The sequence below is a fragment of the Triticum urartu genome, chromosome 1 (genome assembly GCF_003073215.2).
Source record: "Triticum urartu cultivar G1812 chromosome 1, Tu2.1, whole genome shotgun sequence".
In the NCBI taxonomy this organism is placed as follows: domain Eukaryota; kingdom Viridiplantae; phylum Streptophyta; class Magnoliopsida; order Poales; family Poaceae; genus Triticum; species Triticum urartu.
In genome coordinates, this window is record NC_053022.1 from 464,307,533 (window position 1) to 464,329,055 (window position 21,523).

Sequence of the window (21,523 nt, forward strand, 5' to 3'; positions counted from 1 at the left end):
CTATGAGGCAGGGGCGCGCCCCCACCCTCGTGGATGGCGGGTGGCTCCCCTCTGGTACTTCTTTCGCCCAATATTTTTTATATATTCTGAAAGTAATTCCCTGGAGTTTCAGGACTTTTGGAGATGTGTAGAATAGGTCTCTAATATTTGCTCCTTTTCCAGCCCAGAATTCCAACTACCGGCATTCCCCCTCTTCATGTAAACCTTGTAAAATAAGAGAGAATATGCATAAGTATTGTGACATAATGTGTAATAACAGCCCATAATGCAGTAAATATTGATATAAATGCATGATGCAAAATGGATGTATCAAGTTCCGTCAGCATGATGGCATGGTGACAGTGATGGTGACGTGATTCGCGCAGGGCTTCGCCTAAGCACTACGACGCTATGACTGGAGGAGTAAACTGTGGAGGGGGGCATCGCACACGGCTAAGAGAACTGTTCGTCTCCCTTTGGGGTGCCCCCGCCCCCGTATATAAAGGAGGGGAGAGGAGGCGGCCGGCCAGGTGGGGGCACGCCAAGGGGGAGTCCTACTAGGACTCCCAGTCCTAGTAGGATTCGCCCCCACCTTTCCCTTTCTTCACCGGAGGGAAAAGGAAGGAGATGGAGAGGGAGAGGGAAAGGGGGGCCCGCGCCCCCTCCTCCTTGTCCTATTAGGACTCCCTAGGAGGGGGACGCCCCCCCATGGGCTTCCCTCTCTCTCCCCTAGGCCCATGTAGGCCCAATACTTCCCCAGGGGGTTTCGGTAACCCCTCGGTACTCCGGTAAAATACCTGAATCACTCGGAACCGTTCTGATGTCCGAATACTACCTTCCAATATATGAATCTTTACCTCTCAACCATTTTGAGACTCCTCATCGTGTCTGTGATCTCATCCGGGACTCTGAACAAACTTTGGTCACCAAAACACATAACTCATAATACAAATCATCGTCGAACGTTAAGAGTGCAGACCCTACGGGTTCGAGAACTATGTAGACATGACCGAGACACATATCCAATCAATAACCTATAGCGGAATCTGGATGCTCATATTGGTTCCTACATATTCTACGAAGATCTTCATCGGTCAAACCGCAATAACAATATACGTTATTCCCTTTGTCATCGGTATGTTACTTGCCCGAGATTCAATCGTCAGTATCATCATACCTAGTGCAATCTCGTTACCGACAAGTCTCTTTACCCGTTCCGTAATGCATTATCCCGCAACTAACTCATTAGTTACATTACTTGCAAGGCTTATAGTGATGTGCATTACCGAGAGGGCCCAGAGATACCTCTCCGATACTCGAAGTGACAAATCCTAATCTTGATCTATGCCAACCCAACAAACACCTTCGGAGACACCTGTAGAGCATATTTATAATCACCCAGTTACGTTGTGATGTTTGATAGCACACAAGGTGTTCCTCCGGTATTCGGGAGTTGCATAATCTCATAGTTAGAGGAATATGTATAAGTCATGAAGAAAGCAATAGCAATAAAACTTAACGATCATTATGCTAAGCTAACAGATGGGTATTGTCCATCACATCATTCTCTAATGATGTGATCCCATTCATCAAATGACAACACATGTCTATGGGCAGGAAACTTAATCATCTTTGATTAACGAGCTAGTCAAGTAGAGGCATACTAGGGACACTCTGTTTTGTCTATGTATTCACACATGTACTAAGTTTCTGATTAATACAATTCTAGCATGAATAATAAACATTTATCATGATATAAGGAAATATAAATAACAACTTTATTATTGCCTCTAGGGCATATTTCCTTCATCCCCTAGCGCACGCCTCCCACCCTTGCCACCGCCTCGCGGCTCTTCTGACTTTGACTCCAAGTCCCCTGGGTGTATTTTGGTCCAAGAAAAGTCATCGTGAAGTTTTATTCCGTTTGGACTTCGTTTGGTATTCCTTTTCTACGAAGCTCGAAAACAAGGAAAAAACAAAACTGGCACTGGGCTCTAGGTTAATAAGTTTGTCCCAAAAATAATATAAAATAGCATATTAATGCATATAAAACATCCAAAACAGATAATATAATAGCATGGAACAATCAAAAATTATAGATACGTTGGAGACGTATCAATGAGTTGGGTGAGGGTTTGGGGTTCTTAGTGGGTGGTTTTTTTCGTTCTTCCTGGCAGTTTGGGATGTTTTTTCGTTCTTGTTGGGTATGCCTTCCTCTCCTCTGTTTAAAGCATTTTTGCCAAAAATATCATGGTTTGTGTTGTTTTCAATTAATCCACTGACTACCTTTCTCCATCTCCCTTGCCACCTATGTGTTTATTCGAGAACACCTTCACTGGCATGCCTCCAGTGTTTTAGGTATGAGTTTTCTAGATCAAGTTTTCTAGTGCATCGAACGAGTTGGTGGGGACTCAGAGTATGTTTTTAATTCTTTGTTTGGTTTTGTCCATCTCTTTTGGGTGGTCCTTTTTTATCTTTTCCCATGCACCAAATCAAAGTCGGCTCTTGTTTGTTCCATGGTTGGTATCTTCTACCCGATCCAGGGCTTATTCCTCTAAATTTTGTTGGTAAAATCCATCCGAAGACTTTGGCAACCAAGCAGTTACATGCTCCTCGAGTTGTCGCAACTTGCATTTGGGCGGATATGGTTCTTGGCGTCACCCATTTATTGGTGTCAGCCCTGCCTAGCAGTCGGCAACTCCCCATGTGGTTAGCGTGGATGCGATTTGGATGCCTTTATGAAACAATGGAAGCATTTATTTACGAAGGAACAACACGTGCACTACCCATTGACAGTGAAAAGGGCGCATACTGTGCATGCAATGATATGTAGTGCTTGTTTCCAGCTCGTCTGTGGTTGTATCAAGGGATTTCAATGTCCCTTTTTATACACCTTGCTCAATTAAAGAGAATGACTAGGGGTTTAAGTTTGCCAAAGAAAACCAAGAGAATAGGTCGCCGTGACCAAACAAGACTCATCATTGTGTCATTGCATTGGGGTTAAAGTTTCAAGAAAAATGTTGAAATTATAACTTTCATTGAGAAAATAGATAATGAATCATGTTGATGGATGAGAAACCTAAGCCAACTCTTCACCAAAATGTTATTTATGGACTAATATGGAATAGCAAATAATAGTTAATACATCGTTGGGACTTGTATAATCTCTTTTCGAGGCGAAACAATATAAGGATCAACCTTTTTGTAGGTACAAACTTTGCACTTTAGGAACGATAAGGTTACATATAGACCCAAAGAATACACGTATCTCCGCTAAAGGCTAGTGACGTGTTGGATGGCCACAACCAGGTTTCCTCGAGCACATACAAAGCTACCACGTGTCACCGCCACTGACTTGATCTTGGCTTGTACATGACCATCCCGAGCTCAAGCTTTCTCGCACAAAACAACAACGTAGGAAAACTCCCACGTAACACACTAACGACCTCACGTGACCATGAGCATTGTCGGGATATGGCATTTCCAGTGGCACACATGATTGAGGGTATGTTTCCTTGGAGTATAACAACATCCAGAGAGGAAATAAAAACAAAACCAAAAACTCTATCATCCAAATGCAAATGAGCAAAAGCACTTCTAAAACAAATCGGACAACAAATCTGGCAGGTGGTGACATAAGGGGGTAAAGTAGTAAAAACAACCTCAACACTTGAAACATTTAACGCCGTGAGTCGATCTTAAATCCACACGCCAGCCACAATCTTCTTTGTTTCACCCCCTATAAGAGTTGATACAAGGCACCACGTGTAGGTTGGGTGCAAAAAGATTTTGGATAGTCGGCATCGATCAAGGGGTTGGGAAATAAAAATCATAGCACCTCACATTCCAAGCGAATGATTAGAGAAAGAAAGAGAGGGGCATTAGGAGCATTGGCAAACAAATCTGAGTGTCGCCGTGTACTTGATAATGGGGAAATGGCATTATAACCACTCCCAAGCCCCTTTACTTTCTTCGCCTTGTCGTCATCCTCATGGCCTAGAGGGGAAGGAGCATAAGAAAAATAGGGGATGATCCAGATCTATTCTCCCATCTATTGATAAACATGATTTATAAAACTAAAATCTAGCACTAGGCATGTATGTTGTACGAATGAGAAGGTGTTCAAGCCCCATTCCCCCTTCTCTTACAAAACTCGACGAAGAGAATAGGGAGATATGTGTCGGAGGGAGAGAGAGAGACGAGAGACGAGAGACGAGAGAGAGAGAGAGAGAGAGAGAGAGAGACGAGAGAGACGAGAACAAGGTATATGGGAAGAAGAGGAGAGTTGTATAATCTCAATATGTCAAAATATTGAGACATGTTCCTTGAGAGTTCTCTATGGTCACACCTCATCTAGTGAAAATAATCATGACGTTAACTGCATTGGTGATAATATGATTAACATGAGAGTGAAATGCACCATATGTTCCAAAACTATTTTGAGTGACTCGTGTGGGTCCTAGCACTTTGATAATTGCCATCCATGCCACGAAAGTGTAAATAGTGAGCCAGTTCATCTATGTCCAAATCTGCCCGATGCTATTTGACTGTCCTAGCCGGTCAAGATGGAGAGGATGATGTGTGCAGTGATGAGAGGCGGTTCCTTATTTGGCTTGGTTGTGGAGACAAAGACACGACGTTTGGAGGTTGGAGTAAGATGTGATCATATTGTAATTCGAGGTAGCCAATGCCACGTGGTGTGCTTCCAACCTCAATTGCTTGCTACTCAACCCTTGTCCTCGAAGATGATGCACGCCTCCTTCTGCTCTTTGGTGCGCATCAGTTCTTGTCGTGGTGACCTACTTGTACTATTAGGCTCCGACCACATCTACATCGACCTCTCTACTAGTCGTTCTAACTCCCCTTCAACTCCTCCTGCCCTCTCACGCTTGATTCCGCCGGGGCTTGTCCGCAAGCTCGATAGCCTAGCCCCACCACAATGACACTTTACACTTTCAGTAGACGCAAGGAAGCTCCCCACCAATGAGCCCCGTCATGCTCTAGAGAAACACACTTGATGATGACGCCATGAGGCGCTGCCCGAAAGACGCCTTACTTTAAGAGTGGACCTATGACAAGGACGTGGTCCCTCCTCGCATGTGCCACTCGTCCATTCTCCTAATCTTAAAACTCTAAACTAAAAAGCAAACCCGATCACGAGCTCGATTCCTCGAGGAGGAAGAACACAAAGAGTATGAGAACGAAGAAATATATGAATGATTCTAAGGCTTCATTTGAGGTGACATATAACCAGAAGGTTGTTGCAAAAAAAACAAATCAACCGAATTTGACAGAAATTATGTTGCCGATCCTCCTTTTGTCCGGTGTCGCCGGTCAACACGCCAGCTGAGACATTCAAATGGCACCGCGACAACTTTTGAACCTGAATGACTCAGATTACGCTATCAATGCCTAGATGATGATTTTCAAGGTTTCAAGATCTATGTGATAGAAATTCAAAATACTTTAGAGACATAGTACAGTGCACTTCACTCTAAAGATTTTGACATAGTGTGAGGCCCCGAGGGCATAATTGTCTAGTCGAGTTCACAGTTTCTCAGATCAGATCCAAGCATCCAAGATCCAACGATCAGCAACTCCCACGGCTCCACGGATCTCCGACCTTTATCTCCCGATCTTTCACACGCCGGCAGCAGCGCCAGCAACACATCCGGGGTCTCCCCATCATCTTCTCCGTCACACCTACCAGCAGAGGAGAGGGATCTCTCTCCCTCCACCTCCCCATCCATGGCGGCGCCGAGCTGGATCCGGCTGCCGCGCGCCACCGTAATCCTGCTCCTGCTCGCCCTCCACCTCTCCCTCTCCCTCGCCGCCCAGTTCGAGGGGTTCGACTCCGACGAGCTCCCCTCCGCCGCCGCCGCCGACGTCGCGTCCTCCGACGATGACGACGAGGGGCTCGACATCGACCTCCCGCCCCCTCCGCCCATCACCGTCTCCGTCTCCGCCCCTTCCCCTCCCGTGACCACCACCACCACTGCCGCAAACCCTAACCTCACCCCCAACCCCGCGGTCACGCCCCCGAATCCCACCCCCTCGCTCGACTTCTGGGACGAGGACGAGTTCGAGGGCATCCCCGTTCCAGAAGCGGCGGCCTCCGGCGACTCCTCCGCGCCGGCCGAGTCCGCCTCGTCAGATCCCTCCGCCGAGGAAGCGGCCGAGGCGGCGCCGGCCGCGCCGAGGGGCCCCGCGGAGCTCCTCCGCGCGTTCGCCGTCGAGATCGCGTGCGTCAGCTTCCTGATCTGCTTCGTGCTCAACTACTTCACCGGGAAGCGGCAGAACGAGGCGATCGCGCTGGCCTGGGCCACCAAGTTCGCCACCAGGGACTCCATCTTCGACAAGAACTTCAGCCTCCTCGGCACCGGCGACGGGAAGGACACGCCGCTCCTGCTCAAGGAAGGGCAGGACGTGTTCAAGTTCTACGCCAGCGGCAGGCGCTTCTGCCAGGGGGTGCTCGCCACCATGGAGATGCGTGCGCGGCACGACCTGCTGTCCAAGCTGCTGGAGCTGGTCTTCCCCAGGAAGGACACCATCACTTTCGAGGTGGTGATGAACGAGGATGCCATGGACCACGTGATGGTAGCTGTGGCTAGGAAGAAGGCGGCCAAGGCGATGCAGAAGGAGGAGAGGGATCTGCAGAAGTTTGCCTCTGTTCTCGCTCCTGCATCCGCTGGGAAGAAGTGGGTTGCAGATGAGCTTGCAGTGGTGGCCGAGTCAAAGGAGGTTGCTGGGGATATGATCACTGAGGCTGTGCTGGATCAGGTGAGAGTTTAATTGCTTAGCTCCATTGAGAATTTGCATCTTATAGATACAGCTGAACTGGGTAACATAGTTTAAACAGGAACAGATATCCTGCTGATTTAGACTTTCTTTATGAAAGCATCATAGGTAATCTAAATTAGGATTGAGCTAGTATAACTTTTGAATTGTTTAAGAACAGACCAAAAGGAGAAAGGTTGATTTGAGAACCCAACACACTCTTGAATTATGATGTCATTAATCACAGATATTGGATTTGGATTATGCGTGAGATAACTTATAAATTACTGAATCGAGCTTTAACTTCCAGAGAGAATTAGCGTCAAACAATTCCCCATGTTTACAACTAATATTCCACGTGGGTAGCATCTTGTAAGATATTATAGTATTGGTGCTATATTATCAAGTGGCGACAAAAACTGCGTGTTTTTAAGCTAGCAAGTATCGACCTATCATGGCAATGTCTTTTACGTAAGATTTTATTTATTTTGGACATGCCATATTTGTCTGGGAATGGTTTTTCGAGCAGCTTTTGCACATATGCAGATGTTGTGCTGCATGATCAAACCTCATTTGGATATGGAAGGGATGTCTGGAGCCTTAAAGCCTAAAACTGTACCCCAACCACCATAACTTCTATGACTGAAGTAACTCCTCAGTTTTAATACATGAACAAAATTATGTGCATTGTGTAGCCATTCTGCTTGGAAACAGATGTTTTTGTAGTTTGCTTAGCTTAGTGTGGGATTTTTGTGTGTATAGGCTGGCCTTGGTATGGTCAGATTTATTGAAAAAGTAGATTTGATCTCAAACAGCAGGTACAATAAAAAGCAAGCTAGTTTTTGGCCCCTGATCTTGGTTGTAAGCATCCAGCCATGAGCATAAGCCTGCCTAAATGATCTTCCATAAAATCTGAAAAATATCGATGGACCCTACTACGAGGTTATTGACTTTAGTGTGACTTTACGATGATTGAGCAGTGTTACACAGTGCCCTACATCTATTTGATGTTCTCACTTTTTTTCTGCAGGTGCTTGGCGAGAAAGCTTTTGAGAAAATGGGGAAGTGGTTCATCTCACTTCATTTTTCAGATCAACTGGCAGGCTCTTACAAGAAAGTCCTCTCATTCAAGTTTGTGCTGCCAGATGCAAACAACATGGCTGATATGACAAAATTAGTTGCTCTTGTGCCATTCTACATTGATTTGGTTGGACGATACAAGCTGAGCTCACATGTAAGCACCGACCTTGTTTCTTCCTCTTGGTTCACAGGATTTTCAGTTATATTTTCTAAATCCTACTATCCATGTTGAACTGTAGGCACGCTCAAAAACTGATGCTGCTAGGACGAAGGCCGCCCAGGAGGCTTTCAGGGAACTTCAGGGTGTCAGGCAGGAAACCCTGCTGAGGAAAAAGGCCGAAAAGAAAAAACTCATGGAAGAGGCAGAGGCCAAACTTAGCGCCGAGGTACTCCGGAAGAAAGAAGAGAAAGAGCGGAATCGGCAGATGAAGAAGGGGGCGCCCAAAGTTAAAATGCTGCGCTCGTAATAACATCAAGAATCTGTCATAGTTATTGGCTTTGCTGTTCACTCGCTGATTAGCCTATCTATAGTTCAGCATCGGCTAGACTCTTTTATGTTCCAATTTTGGGCCATCAGATTTGCTGTTATGAGAATCAAGCGAAAGTAAGAGAAAAAGAAATGCTGACAAGATGCCCGGTCCAAGTGTTTTCGTCGCATGTTGGTGGTTCCGTCTATCTGATTCGGGTGCACAGCAGCTCATTTGTAAGAAAAAACTCAAGACACTTCCCTGATTTGCTGTGTAATAGTATGTTGATAGATCTGTGGTCAGAAACTACACTTGGCTTACATGGTTTCATGTTTAAGCCGGCTTGCTTGCTGTTAGCCTGTCAATGCTCACTTTACTCATATCCTTTACCCCCACTGGCTGAATAATCGTGGCGGCATGTTTTATCTGTTTCAGTTTCTTGTGCTATGCCTAGAAATAATACAGTAGGAAAATAATTTGATGATGCTATACTGTGTTACTCCGTGCGTAAATAAGATCGTGGTTGATGCTATGCTATGCTCTGCTCTCCTTGTCTGTCTGCCGGCGGAGTGTCTGGCGTGGTGCTCTTGAGGCGTGCACTCTGTTCGCCACCGCTGGAGCATTCTAGGTCTGCTTCCCTCTCTGATAGTATAATCAGCCTCTTCGGCAGTTTCTTTGCATCAGCGGGCTTACAAAATGCGCAGGAGCTATGTTTTTTGACCAAACTTAGCATTACAGTACATAGATTCGTGGTTGATGGATGGCGGGTGGTTTCATTCTTCGGTGTCTTAGTCGTGATGGGGTGCTAAATCTGAAGTTCAATGGCGTGTTTAGGGTGTTGCCCTGGTCTGATTCGTTCAATAACAATGGCTTCACTTTTGATGAGTCACTTTAGAAGTCCGCAAAGCTGCATATTAGCGATGGAATGAAGCTGCTTCGAACTCGAGTGAGGAGGCGGTCCATCTTTTTTTTCTTTGGTGGCTGCCGTGGTGGTGTCGAAGACACGTGACAGACGCTGGTGTCAAGCTTAAAATGTTTTACCATCTTTTCAGTTTTATCATGTCGGTCCTTACATGACTTGTACTTCGAACTTACGATATAAATGAGTATTACGATGAAAAAAAACGTGCAGTAGATCTGACGAGGGCATACTAGGGAAAGCATCAAAGCTGTACACCGCGCAACGGGGAAATCGGCAGAAGAAAAACGCGACTCACCTCCCTCTGCGGCAGCCCGCACTCCGCCGCCGCGCGCGATCCAATGGAGGGGGTGCAGGCGGCCGTGACGGCGCACCTGGACCAGGTGTCGGGCCTCGTCCAGGCGCTCTCCTCCGAGCTCCGCAGCGGGATCGGTCCCGCCGCCGACAGCCTGCTCGCCTTCGTCCGCGCCGTCGACTGGACGGTACCCCGCGAGAAATTCCCCCTCCCTTTCTCCCCGTCTATCTTTCCTTTGGAGCTAACTAACGATTCGCGTCGCCGCGTGTCCAGGAGCCATGGCTGCTGTGCTTGATGGCGTTCCACGCGGGCCTGCTGCTGACGGCCGTCGGGCTGAGGAGGAATGCCAACCTGCAGTTCTTCTTCTTGTTTCTTGCTTGTGAGTTCTCATCTCTGGGACGGGACAGACACAGTATAGTAAATTTTGCCGGGAGTGTAAGTGGGGCTATGATTTTATCTTTATGAGTTCCAACTTCTAACCACAGCAGCTTTTGTCCAATTTTACTTCTAGTTGTGTTTCATACATCACTAGGGAAGTAATATGTAGTCCAGTTATTTGCGCAATCCATTTTGTATAACTCAATTCTTGGTATAAGATTGAAAACTGAAGATAAAAATGAGTATGTGGAGGTTTTCAATTAGGGCATGATCCACTAGTTGGCTGATTGCAGGCAGCAATATCACTGGTCTAGGTGTATCTCGCTACCTTCGGCACATAACTGAATGCCAGCTTTCTGCTGCCATAGATTTCTCGAATACTTGTGCTACCATAGATGTCGTATTGTATTGCCATTCTAGTTCTTGCCCGAATAGTTAAGGTTTGACAAAATTGCGACATTGCCTTATCTAAGATTCGATGCCTTGGCACGAAGATTAAACATTCAGAATATCGTAATGAATTGAAGGGCATTGAATGGGGACGATGTGGGAAATTTAGCTTGTTACAGTAGACCATATAATGTGTGAAAGAAAAGTGCAAGGCTAGAACAGCTTATAGTATGACGCAGAGAAAGCATGCTATAAGCTAACAGTTTTAGTGACTAGGGAAAAATTCCGTGGAATTGTAGTTGTCAGCGTGTGCACCTCAAATGTGGTTTAATTTTTTTTGTACAGCTTTAAGCCATAATTTGCAACACAAGTAATTTCTAGTGTTTTGAGAAGGACCAAATGAAGCCGATACATCAGGTTGCAATAAGATCTCAAGGGCAGGCACCTGGCCATTTGATCTACTGACATTCTGATTGGTTCCACGGTTTCCTGTTTGCAGATTCAGGGGTGTATCTAGCTGAAAAGATAAACATCTACCTAGCAGAGCACTGGAAGATCTTCGCCAGCCGGAATTACTTTGACCGCGCTGGAGTTTTCGTCTCCGTTGTTTGGTCCGGCCCCCTTGTCTTCATATCTATCGTCACCGTGGTTAGTAAAAGACCTTACACGTTCCGAAGCAAACCTTTTCGTCAATTAGATTCTGCAATCAATTTGCGGTTCAGCTTTGTTTACAATCCAAATCTTTCTGACGGTTCCAGGTTAGCTCTCTTATTACACTGTGCCAGTTAATGGTGAAATGGAAGAGAGCAGAACTAAGGCATCGGGCTCGTCTTGCTCGTGACAAGGAGGAATGATTTCATATCCTATTTTGGAAGAAGGGAACTAGAGTGTTGAATTGTTGATCTTAGTCAGTGCTTGGATCTTAGAGGGATGCGCAGTTACCAAGTACTGTAAATGCTTCATCTGCTATCAGCATAGCATGTAATCTTCAGCTGCTCTTTCTTAGTAGTGTATTTCTATTATTCTCTGGGGTCATCAACTTCGGTAATGGTTAGGTATGCAGAAAACTAGATAGATGTTGTATCTGGCTCCATCCTGTTTTATTTGTAGCTAACCTGACGATGTAAGTTTGTTTGATATTCGCTATGATACATCTGCAAAAACCACACATCGATACATCCCCCCCCCCCCCTAGTGCAAAGGTTATTTTCTGTAGCGAGATGAGTGATAAATATCATATACTTCCTCCGTAAATAAATATAAGAGCATTTAGATCACTACTTTAGTGACCTAAACGCTTTTATATATTTTTACAGAGGGAGTAGATATAAGTACGTATAATATAAGAAGCTCAGAATAGGAGAAAAAACACACACCAGAACAAGCAAAATGCAGGGAGGTCTTTACTACTACTTCTGTTCCTAAATGTTTAAACTACTTTAGGAACAGAGGGTGCAATTCCTAAAACAGGAACTTGGAGAAGTAGCATGTCAACTTGACCTTTTATTATTTCCTTTCAGCACTGATGGACAAATATGTGCATCAGTGGTTATTGCCAGAATTTTACATATTACAAGCGAAACAAATTTGTTTAGGCAGAAACATCACAATTTCTTTAGCCTCTTAACAACCGCTTGGCCGGCAAAGAATTCCTGAACTTCTTCCTATACAAGAAAAAACCTAGGGCACCGAGCAAGGGCCAAGATGTTACCACAGCAATGTAAGCCAGCCACCAGACCGACCTCCCCTGGGATCGAATGAGCTGGTTAATGGATTTCTTAACGGGGGCAATGGCATCGCGGATTTTATCTGTGGAGAGCTCTTCTCGCTGCTCTTGTGACCCTACAAGGCCTTGGGCAGGCGCTACATTATCCTCTGAGCTGTTTGTATTCTTCACCGCGCTGTGACTCTCATCCTGTAACACACTGGTGGACCCATTCTGTTGTACATTAATCATCCCATCACTGCCTTCCATTTCACTGACGGTCCGCTTATCCAAGGAGTCATGAATGTTGGTATCCTCATTTGTTACTGCAGCTACCATTCCATCTTCCATGAGATTGACATATGGGCCCTTATCGATGGATGATTCCATCGAAGATTGCAACCCATGCTCTTGAATCTGCATTCAAATGTTAATAAGTTATATCATGTTATCAAAGATGACTTGCGGTCTATTAATAATCACCACCTTCTGTCGATGCATGCAAGGACTGTCATGTAGAGCAGAGAAAAACTCGGAGACAGGTTTCACCCACCTATAAAACAGAGGAAGACATTATCAGATACCATCACACATAGAATCTCAAAGGTCGCATCAGAAGTTAAAAAAAGAAAGGTGTGAAAGGAAAGGAATTTGAAGAGTGGCAGTTAAAAGTTAAAACAATGCACCCAATGCATTTGTCGTACAGAACGTAATTTAGACATGTGCACATTCTAATACAATTTTGTAGAGTATATTTATGGATTTCTCAAAATTAGAGTATATTTATGCATTGCCTGAGAAACAACGAGGTGCAAGGGGGCGGCGGGCAACAAGATTTGGGCATTTGGCATGCTAGGGGGCTGCACCAGGGCGATCCCCTGTCGTTCCTTCTGTTTGTGCTGGTTATTGATATTCCCACTGCAATCATCATTCGTGGGGAGCAGGAGATGCTTTTTGGATCGCTGGACCGCTGGGGCATTAGGCACCGCCTATCTGTCAATGCTGACGATGTTGTTCTTCTGATTCGGCCTCTGGTTAGCGAGGCTGAGGCAGTGGTGGGTCTGCTCAAGGCATTTGGTGCAGCTTCCGGTTTACACTGCAACTTGGCAAAAAGCTTTGCCTCTCTGATACGATTCGACGAGGCCAACCTTCAGGCGATTCTGCACACTCTTGCTTGCCCGGTTAAATGCTTCCCGGTTCGCAATTTGGGGCTGCCACTCTCTGCCAAACAGCTGACCAAGAATGATCTACAGCCTTATGTGGATCGGGCTGTGGGGCATCTGCCGACCTGGAAAGCGTCCTTGCTGTGCAGCGCAGGCCGTCTGGTGCTGATAAATTCCACTCTCACGGCCATTTACCCGATGCTCGTGCTTGACCTCCCACCCTGGTTCCTTGCTTGTATCGATAAATTGTGCCGTGGATTTTTTTGGTGTGGACATGCTCAAGCCAAGGGAGGTAGCTGCCTTGTTAACTGGAAGCTCGTCTGCACGCTGGAAGAGTATGGGGGCTTAGGAGTCGAGAATCTGCATTACCTGAATAATGCCCTAATGCTCAAATGGAGATGTGGCTTGAAAAGGTGGGTCAGGACAAACCTTGGGAGTCTCCAGATTAACCTACCGCCTGATTCTGCCGCTGTTGGTGATGCGGTTTTGGAGTGTGTGCTCGGTGATGGCAAAAGGATGACATTCTGGTCTGACCACCGGATCAACTGCATGAGTGTTCAGCAGATCGCCCCGGCTATTATGCGATTTGTCAAGCCCTCTGCGATGCACAGGGTGGTGGTGGATGCGCTACCGGCGGCGGCTTGGATCCAGGATATTAAGGGCACCCCTTCGGTGCCGGCGATCGGCGATTTGTTTCTTCTGTGGAACTCCCTTTTGGGTGTGGATCTGGGTATGCAACCGGGTAGGTTCAGGTGGAGACTGTTCTAGGATGGAAGGTTCTCTTCCCGATCAACCTACCAAAGCTTCTTCTTTGGCCAGGAGTTCTTCCCTGGTGCGGCCGAGCTTTGGGGATCGTGGGCGCGCGCTGCACAATCTCAGTACTAGAAATAAAGATCTTTGTGTGGCTCGCACTGCACAATCGCCTGTGGACTGCGGATAGACTTGCGAAGAGAAACCTTCAACACCCGCCTCAATGTGTGCTCTGCTGCCAGGAGGACGAGGCGGCAAACCATTTGCTGCTTGGGTGCTCTTTTTCCTGCGAAATTTGGTATAATGTGCTGCTGGGGAAGTGGCTGCATCGGTTCACTCCGCATCCCGGAGTTCTTCTGAGAGGTTGGTGGCCTCAGGTGAGCGCAGCTGTCAGGACCTCTTACCATAAGGAGCTTAATGTTCTTATCTGCTGTACGATGCGTATGATCTGGTTGGAGCGCAACAACTGGGTTTTCGACAGGGTACAGGCTATGCCTTCACTAGCTACCAAGCACCAAGCGCGTTAAGGACGAATTTGATTTGTGGAGGGCTGCCAGAGAGAACCCAGGTGGTTCGGGGGAGGTGGATGTACCGAGAGATTTGTAGGTTTTGGGTAGCCGGTGGAGGGATGTGTGCACTGTCACCACATCTCCTGTCCTTGTTCGTCCCTGTACAACTCTGTATTTCCCTCCTGGCTTAGGCCTCTTAATACTAATGACACACAGCTTGTGTTCTTGAAGAAAAAAATGAGGTGCAAAAGCGGAAATGGAGGCAGGCAACGCTGAGCTCTTTTTAGAAGAAAAAAAAAGCAGTCACAAACTCATCAAAAAAATCTGAAAATAATTATACATGTACATATAAATGTCTAGTATGTACGTACAGATTTTCATTAATATATCTTTTCAGCTCTGGTGTACGCAAAAAGGACAAATATGTGGATTACAATTAGAGTAACTTTTTGCTTTTTTGGAGCCACGAATATTTTTTGTGTGTAGCCTACAAATTAAATTATTTTTAAGTAGAACTTTACAGTTAGTACTCCCTCCGTCCCAAAATAAGTGACTCAACTTTGTACTAACTTTAGTACAAATTTAGTGTAAAGTTGAGTCACTTATTTTGGGACGGAGGGAGTAGAACACATCCATGTGTATCCACTATTTTTTGGAATGTTTTCAAACTTCTAAACATTTTTTTGCATTTTCCAAAATACCGGGCTCCATGGAGCCCACGAGCCAAATTGCTGCACTCCAAGGAGGTTTTGTGAATGAAACTTACCATAGTCTACCAGCAGTTAGGCCTTGAAAAAAACCAAGATGGCCGCCATTAGGTGTAGTTGCCAAAACAATATTCTTATTTGCCCTTAATCATAAAAGGTGGACTTGCATCAGTACACAGAAGTAGAAATGTTCAAGATAGCGAGCTTGTGTAAGACTAGTTACTTGCCTGCATTCATCCCAGGGAATGGCCTCCCTTGTGCAAAGGGGGTCATCTAAAGCACTGATACAAAGCAACGGAACAGACACGTTACCAATATAGTTCGCACAGCTGCACTTGCGGTAGAATGTGTCCACTGTCTGGGAAAATGATTGTTCGGTGCATCAGTTTTATTACTTATCCGATACTTACGCTATTACAACCGCAGGAGGGATAAACATCATTTCCATGAACAAAACTTGACTTCAAAAGATTCACAGCATTATTCTGGATTTGCATCAATAAGTTGGTTGACTCAAGCATTTCATCCATACAAACTCACCTATTTGGTTCATGTTTAAATTAATTTGAATCTAGATTGTAAATAAGCTACAGTAGACATTTGAGTAAGGCGGGGCTGCCTGATATTCCTAATAATGCCATCACATATCTATTATTGTGCTGCCTTGCAATAAATGCCACAGCTAATTGTATCCATTTTATTCTACTTTCCCAATGAAAAACTGCGAAGTCCAAGGGTCCAACCCTTGTAGCTCATGACAATCATCTAAAGCGTGAAACCTGAACCCCAACTATTACTACAACTACCATCAGCATGCATTTCAAGCTGTGCTTGTCAAATGCAGATTCAGTTCATGCAACTGGTGAGGCCACAATTGTCATAACCAATCCAACCTCAATAGAATCAAAGTCTGCTGTGAACGTGATCAAGAGAGAATCTCAAGTCTCAACTGCTCAAACATGGGATAACCAGATAAACACCATTTTATGCCTCCTGTATTTTGCCATTTGACTGCTCACTATAACTAATCGATGGTTTGCTATTTAAGTTGCAAAGTAGGAGTCCCCTGGATCAATCTCAGTTGATCCATGATTATGTATTGTGATATTAGTGCCACTCAGATTTATTTTAATTTTTAAAATTTTCAAGGTTATAGTTGAGAAGTTCAATGCAAACAGTAGGTGATGCTTGGTGGAAATGGTTAGAATTCTAGCATGTTTCTTGTGGGAGTTCGAAAATTTTGTCCGGTGTAAATTCTACTTCCAACTAGTTAACGACTACCTAACTTCTTTTACGAATATTTGGTTACTTATCTCCAAAAAAATGATTTGACACACTAGTTTATGAGAAACTATTATTCAGGTTTGCATCCCCTCCTACTTCAAATTTTAAGGAAGCGATTCACAAATTGTTTTCTTCTTGAACAAAACTAATGTGATTTTGCATCGCTCAACTCTAATCCTCATTATATAGAAAACAATCATTGACGTATTTAATCAAGTAGTAATGAGAGGAACAATAAAATTTGATGCAACTTATAATTTTAGACGAAGTAATATTATTCCTAGCATTAGAAATAATACCTCGTACTTTGCAACAACACAAGTTGCATGATGGTCAAATTCCCGGGTAGAGCGTGACTGATAAGAAGGGAAAAGGAAAGAATAATCACGGCCCTTTTCTGTGACCAGCATATTTCTATGATAACTGCTATTGACCATGTAACTATAAAAAAAATAGACCAGCAGGTTAGCACATTGCATACCGACGTAATAGCTTCCCAGTTTGCAAGTCGTGCCAAGACTGGTTGATGTCTGCAAAAAAAGAAAGAAAATCCAAAAGATGTTCATAACAGTCTGGACTTCACTGATCTGTGCAGAGGCTAGGGAATCCCATGGCCATTTTCACGCTAATGTCTCCAATGATTTGCAAACGAAGAAAATAAGTTTCAACTAGGAACACATAACCTGTGTAACTGAGCCTATATCTTGGACTGTTTGCTACTACGACTAATGGTTACCCATCACCATTAATGTTTGTTGGCTCATAACTCAAACAAAGGATACACTGTTTATCCCATTTGAGAAGTTCAAAATTGTATCAAAGAACAATCTAATTAGCTGTTGCAAAGAACATTGTCCTAAATAGTAGAGATCCATATAGGTAAATCATCATGGAAAATAATATGAACATGAAATGATTTCTTCTGTAATCAATGATCTTGATTAGCACCAAAGTATGGGAATGCTTAAATGTCTCAAGAGGAAATACATACAGTTTTGCATATCCTTTGAGACCAATTGCAAGAGCTTTATCGTAACAACGCTGCACTAGCTTGCGAGAAATAAATCTGCTAGTCACCTGTAAATGTGGTATACCAAATTATTATGACAAAAAGCAAACTGAAGTCTAAGGTAGTATTAGTAAGCCAAAGCACTAGACGAGTATCATTTGTTGTTTAGTCTTTAGTGTGCAAACATAAAGAAATAGAGAGCTGATGTCATTTGAACACCGTGGAGTGTAGAGATTTAGATAAAGGTATTCCTGCATAAGAAGAACAATAACCCACAAATGTGTAAAAAATCTGCACAATAGGCTCACTGTGGCTCACTAACCAGCAGATCCCAGGGTGAACAAATAGATGCAGCACCAGCTACAGGAGTACTTTCACCCTCTTCTCCCAGATACTTGACCTGAATGTGCAATTTAAACAAGTATTGAATTAAACTAGGTTTTAGAATATTAAATAATGTAAAAGAATATATAACAAGGTCTACCAGAATATTGGCGCCTAAGCTTGTCCCAACAGTGAATAATGGAGCCTCTGGGTACTTTTGATGAAGGTAATTAACAACTTCACGAATATCCTCTGTCCATCCACCATTGTAAAAGCAATCGGACTGCCAGAGAAAAATACCAAGAGTTGTGTGAAAATTGCAAGCTGAACATATCCAGCCTCTGATGTCAATGAAGTCCTTTAAGGTGTCAGGTCGTATATTCAAGGTGTAACAAGTGCATAACTGATTTATCATATTGCATGAGAGAACTTACTGTTATGGAGATGCCACCCAGACCCCTGTGATTGCCTACAACAACATTCCATCCATTGCTCACCATAGAAAAGACCAAGTGTTTCACATACTGGACATCAAAACATCTTGTTAAAACAACCAATAAAGGTAGCCCAACACCATGTGTGGGTCTGGGTCATAATATCAACTTCAGTTATTATTTAAACCAATCAGTTTGGTAAAGCAACTATCAGAACTTACAGCGGCAGTAGAATCACTAGTTAATCCAGGCACCACAACAACAATGGGTGTTGAATCATCACTAGAAATAGTTCCATCACAAGAACTACCATCTGCAGCTGCAACATACCACAAATGGTCAGGCACCCTCTTGCTTGCCGAGCAATCTCAAACTACCTAAAATTCTCAGAACCTTCTCGGTCAGAGGCTAGTAGCCAATCCAAAGCAATGGTTCCACCATCACGAACTGTGTACAGCTGCCTGCAATACAACGAGTTTAATCAATCAATGTACTAACTAGAATTGTGAGCCTAGCTCTAACTTAATCTTCTAAGGTTCAAACACACATGGGTATCTGGCCTATGGAAGGTAGCGTTCGACAGGAGTATGCTGTAAAATTGCTCAAACTGAAACAAGTGAACGCCTAAACATTTTCTAGAAGCCTGCAGATTCTTAATTTTAATTATTATTTTGACCATCTCTATTTTTCTTCTGGAAAATGAAGGCTGCAGTAATATAAACAGCATTATTGGATAACCAAAATCATACTCCCTCCGCTCCATATTACTTGTCGCTAATTTAGTACAAAGTTGTAATAAATCAGCGACAAGTAATATGGAAGGGAGGGAGTACAACATAACAGTTGCATCAGAATCAACCAAACAATGTACAATCACAATCTACAAACATAATTGGAGGGACACCATGAACAAGTACACATGCACTGGACAAGTAGAGCAATCAAATGTTAATGCGGCATACACAACATGGATGTAGTTGGCCTACCTTCTATACGTGACCGAAGGCGGTATCCCCCAGATGCCCAGGAACAGCGTCTGCAGATGAGGGCTCGCCAGCCACGGCGTCGCCAGGTACCTACGCGGGCAAAATTCGCAATATTACAGGGTGAATCACAATCAAATTTCTTGGAGCAGAGACGAATTGATGATGATCCACAGGCCGGAGGAGGCCTCGTCCCACCTGCCGTGGAGGGAGCGGCACTTGGCGGCGACGCGGTGGTAGACCTGCGAGTCCGGGTGGAAGGTGAGGGCGACGCGGCCGCCGCGGAGGCCGCGGAGCAGGTCGCCGAGGACGTGGAGCTCGAGGAAGCGGTAGAGGAAGGCGGCGGCGAGGACGAGGGCGGCGAGCGCGTAGCGCTCGAGCGGCACCAGCGCCGCCGCGCGCAGCAGCAGCTCGGCGGCCGAGTCCTCGACCGCGGTCGCCATCGGCGCGGGATTCTGCTGGCGCGTTCGATGTCGATGGCGGGGAGGGGCACGCGTGCCAGTGATGCTGGATTTTATTTTTTCCTCTGGTGGTGGTATGTGTATATATTTTTCTGGAGACGTTACGGGAGAATATGCCGTTCGTGGAGGAAGAGAGACGTGAGCCGTTTCGTCGGTTTGGACTGACGGAGGGGACGAGCGGTGCGCGGGATGCGACGGGCAGAACATATACCTTGTAGGAGGGCTCATTCGGTTTGGAGGAAATCTAAACGTAGGAATTTGAAGTAGTATAGAAATTTGATAGGATAGCACTTGCCATCCTAAGGAATTGACTTGCCTTGTTCCTACGCACAAAATGAGCTTTGAGTGGATGTGTAGTTTCCTCCAAAAGCATAGGAAATGAATAGTATTCCTATGAAATTCCTTTACGCATTTTCTATAAACCGAATGCATATATAGGAAATTTTTCTCTGGAATCCTTGTTCCCATGTTTTTCCTATAAAAATCCTCCAAACCGAATGAGGCCTAAGCTAAAGCAAAGCAACGTAGTATGATCTAAGAACCCGATGAGCTACATCATGAGCAATATCATTTACTTCTTCCGTTCTTAAATATTTGTTTTTTTAGAGATTTTAAATGGACTACTACGTACGAATGTATATAGACATATTTTAGAGTGTAGATTCACTCATTGTGCTTCGTATGTAGTCATTTGTTAAAATCTCTAGAAGGACAAATATTTAGAAATGGAGGGAGTATATCTCTGAAAATGTGAAATACATGTGATCGAAGATCTAAAGAATAGCGGAAGAAACCAGCCAAAGTTTTCGTGATAGACGAAGGAATAGAAGCCTCTGAAATCCTTCTGTTTGCCGCAACCGAAGCCAAGGAAAAACAATCTATGAGAAATGTAGGTGGGTTAATGTGATTGAGGTTACCTGTTGGGACATTGGTCTAGACTAAAACTTTAAGGCTAATGGGTTGTCTGTTGGGACAAGCGAATTAATGTAAATTTGATAGCATGAGGTTGGAGTGTGTTGTTACCATGACATATGCCTTTGAAAGAGTTGTCAGCCTTGTGTTTGTAGGAAAAATTTAAAGTATCGACCTAAAATTACTTGTGTTCACTTTGTTGGGCTGTTTATCTGACACCTTAGGAGAATATTAAGGGCTTGTTTGGTTCTTACACTCGCTTGCCTACCTGACAAAAAGAAACGCCTGCACAAGATTCGAAAGATTTGTGCCTGGCCAGCATAAGGTGTTTGGATGCAGCCTGGCTTGGAGAAAGCTTATTGAAAAACGCATTGATTTGAGGCCTGGTCCACCTGAAAAAAGTAGCCGACAAGACTAGCATTAGCGCCAGGCAGATGCCCAGGCGTCCAGTTTCTATGACCTGGGCCAGGCTAAGCAATATGCCTGGTTTGTGCGCCAGGCTAAGCAAGACATTCGGTTCACCAGGCCAGACTGCTTTGGGATACTGTGGACTGCTTTGTTCACCAGGCCATTCAAGTTTGTTGTGTCTGGCTTCACTTCTGTGGCTTTCGAGCATATATGCCGGCAATATAATGTAGTGTTCATGTTTCAGCTAAATCATGAAGAGAACGTATCCACCGGATGCACCCTGCTACTTTGAATCATTGGATGGGAATGGATTGCTAGCATATTAGCAAAAATAAAATAAATACTTCATGCATTATCGAAATCAACCCCCACTCCACCATTTCCTCTCACATCATTAAAGCCATGTTTTTTTATTTCTTTCTCCAAACATAGAAATGACTAAATATTTTGAACCATATATCTACAACATGATTGTAGCTAACACCCTCTTTAGAAAGAGAGAATCACATCTGGTGACTTTTAGTAGTGGCCAACACTCTAGCCAGATTGATTTTATCCTCTCGAGAAGAGAAGATAGGCGTGCGTGCCT

General features: G+C 44.5%; 3 protein-coding genes across 4 annotated transcripts; 2 read left to right on the forward strand and 1 right to left on the reverse strand.

Annotated features, from left to right (window-relative positions):
- The first annotated feature begins 5,620 nt into the window (after window positions 1-5,620).
- On the forward strand, window positions 5,621-8,683 carry LOC125519324 (uncharacterized protein At5g49945). Its single transcript, XM_048684172.1, has 3 exons — window positions 5,621-6,759; window positions 7,787-7,990; window positions 8,076-8,683. Exons 1-3 carry the CDS (start codon window positions 5,728-5,730, stop codon window positions 8,301-8,303), a joined length of 1,464 nt encoding a protein of 487 aa, XP_048540129.1. The 5' UTR covers window positions 5,621-5,727; the 3' UTR covers window positions 8,304-8,683.
- A 777-nt stretch (window positions 8,684-9,460) lies between these two features.
- On the forward strand, window positions 9,461-11,453 carry LOC125519335 (transmembrane protein 18-like). Its single transcript, XM_048684180.1, has 4 exons — window positions 9,461-9,704; window positions 9,791-9,896; window positions 10,785-10,933; window positions 11,044-11,453. The coding sequence occupies exons 1-4, from the start codon at window positions 9,564-9,566 to the stop codon at window positions 11,137-11,139; spliced, it is 492 nt and encodes a 163-aa protein (XP_048540137.1). The 5' UTR covers window positions 9,461-9,563; the 3' UTR covers window positions 11,140-11,453.
- Window positions 11,454-11,768: 315 nt separating this feature from the next.
- LOC125519309 (embryogenesis-associated protein EMB8-like) lies at window positions 11,769-19,694 on the reverse strand. 2 transcript variants are annotated; one of them, XM_048684162.1, is made up of 14 exons: window positions 19,352-19,694; window positions 19,157-19,246; window positions 18,564-18,631; window positions 18,392-18,483; window positions 18,171-18,260; window positions 17,897-18,019; window positions 17,735-17,812; window positions 17,395-17,480; window positions 16,885-16,933; window positions 16,703-16,759; window positions 15,347-15,477; window positions 15,179-15,262; window positions 12,477-12,543; window positions 11,769-12,407 (listed from the first exon to the last, which is right to left on the reverse strand). In XM_048684162.1, exons 1-14 carry the CDS (start codon window positions 19,594-19,596, stop codon window positions 11,901-11,903), a joined length of 1,767 nt encoding a protein of 588 aa, XP_048540119.1. In that variant the 5' UTR covers window positions 19,597-19,694; the 3' UTR covers window positions 11,769-11,900. The 2 variants fall into 2 exon arrangements, with proteins under 2 accessions (XP_048540119.1, XP_048540117.1); XM_048684160.1 differs by having other exon boundaries at window positions 18,392-18,489.
- Between the last annotated feature and the right edge of the window lie 1,829 nt (window positions 19,695-21,523).

Coding starts and splice junctions, on each gene's coding strand:
- LOC125519335 (XM_048684180.1), top strand. CDS start 9,564: ATGGAGGGGGTGCAGGCGGCCGTGACGGCGCACCTGGACCAGGTGTCG. Junction 9,897..10,784: donor CTTCTTCTTGTTTCTTGCTT/GTGAGTTCTCAT, acceptor TCCTGTTTGCAG/ATTCAGGGGTGTATCTAGCT. Junction 10,934..11,043: donor TCATATCTATCGTCACCGTG/GTTAGTAAAAGA, acceptor TGACGGTTCCAG/GTTAGCTCTCTTATTACACT.
- LOC125519324 (XM_048684172.1), top strand. CDS start 5,728: ATGGCGGCGCCGAGCTGGATCCGGCTGCCGCGCGCCACCGTAATCCTG. Junction 6,760..7,786: donor CTGAGGCTGTGCTGGATCAG/GTGAGAGTTTAA, acceptor TTTTTTCTGCAG/GTGCTTGGCGAGAAAGCTTT. Junction 7,991..8,075: donor GATACAAGCTGAGCTCACAT/GTAAGCACCGAC, acceptor GTTGAACTGTAG/GCACGCTCAAAAACTGATGC.
- LOC125519309 (XM_048684160.1), bottom strand. CDS start 19,596: ATGGCGACCGCGGTCGAGGACTCGGCCGCCGAGCTGCTGCTGCGCGCG. Junction 18,632..19,156: donor CCTTCGGTCACGTATAGAAG/GTAGGCCAACTA, acceptor GTTGTATTGCAG/GCAGCTGTACACAGTTCGTG. Junction 18,490..18,563: donor ACTAGCCTCTGACCGAGAAG/GTTCTGAGAATT, acceptor GGTATGTTGCAG/CTGCAGATGGTAGTTCTTGT.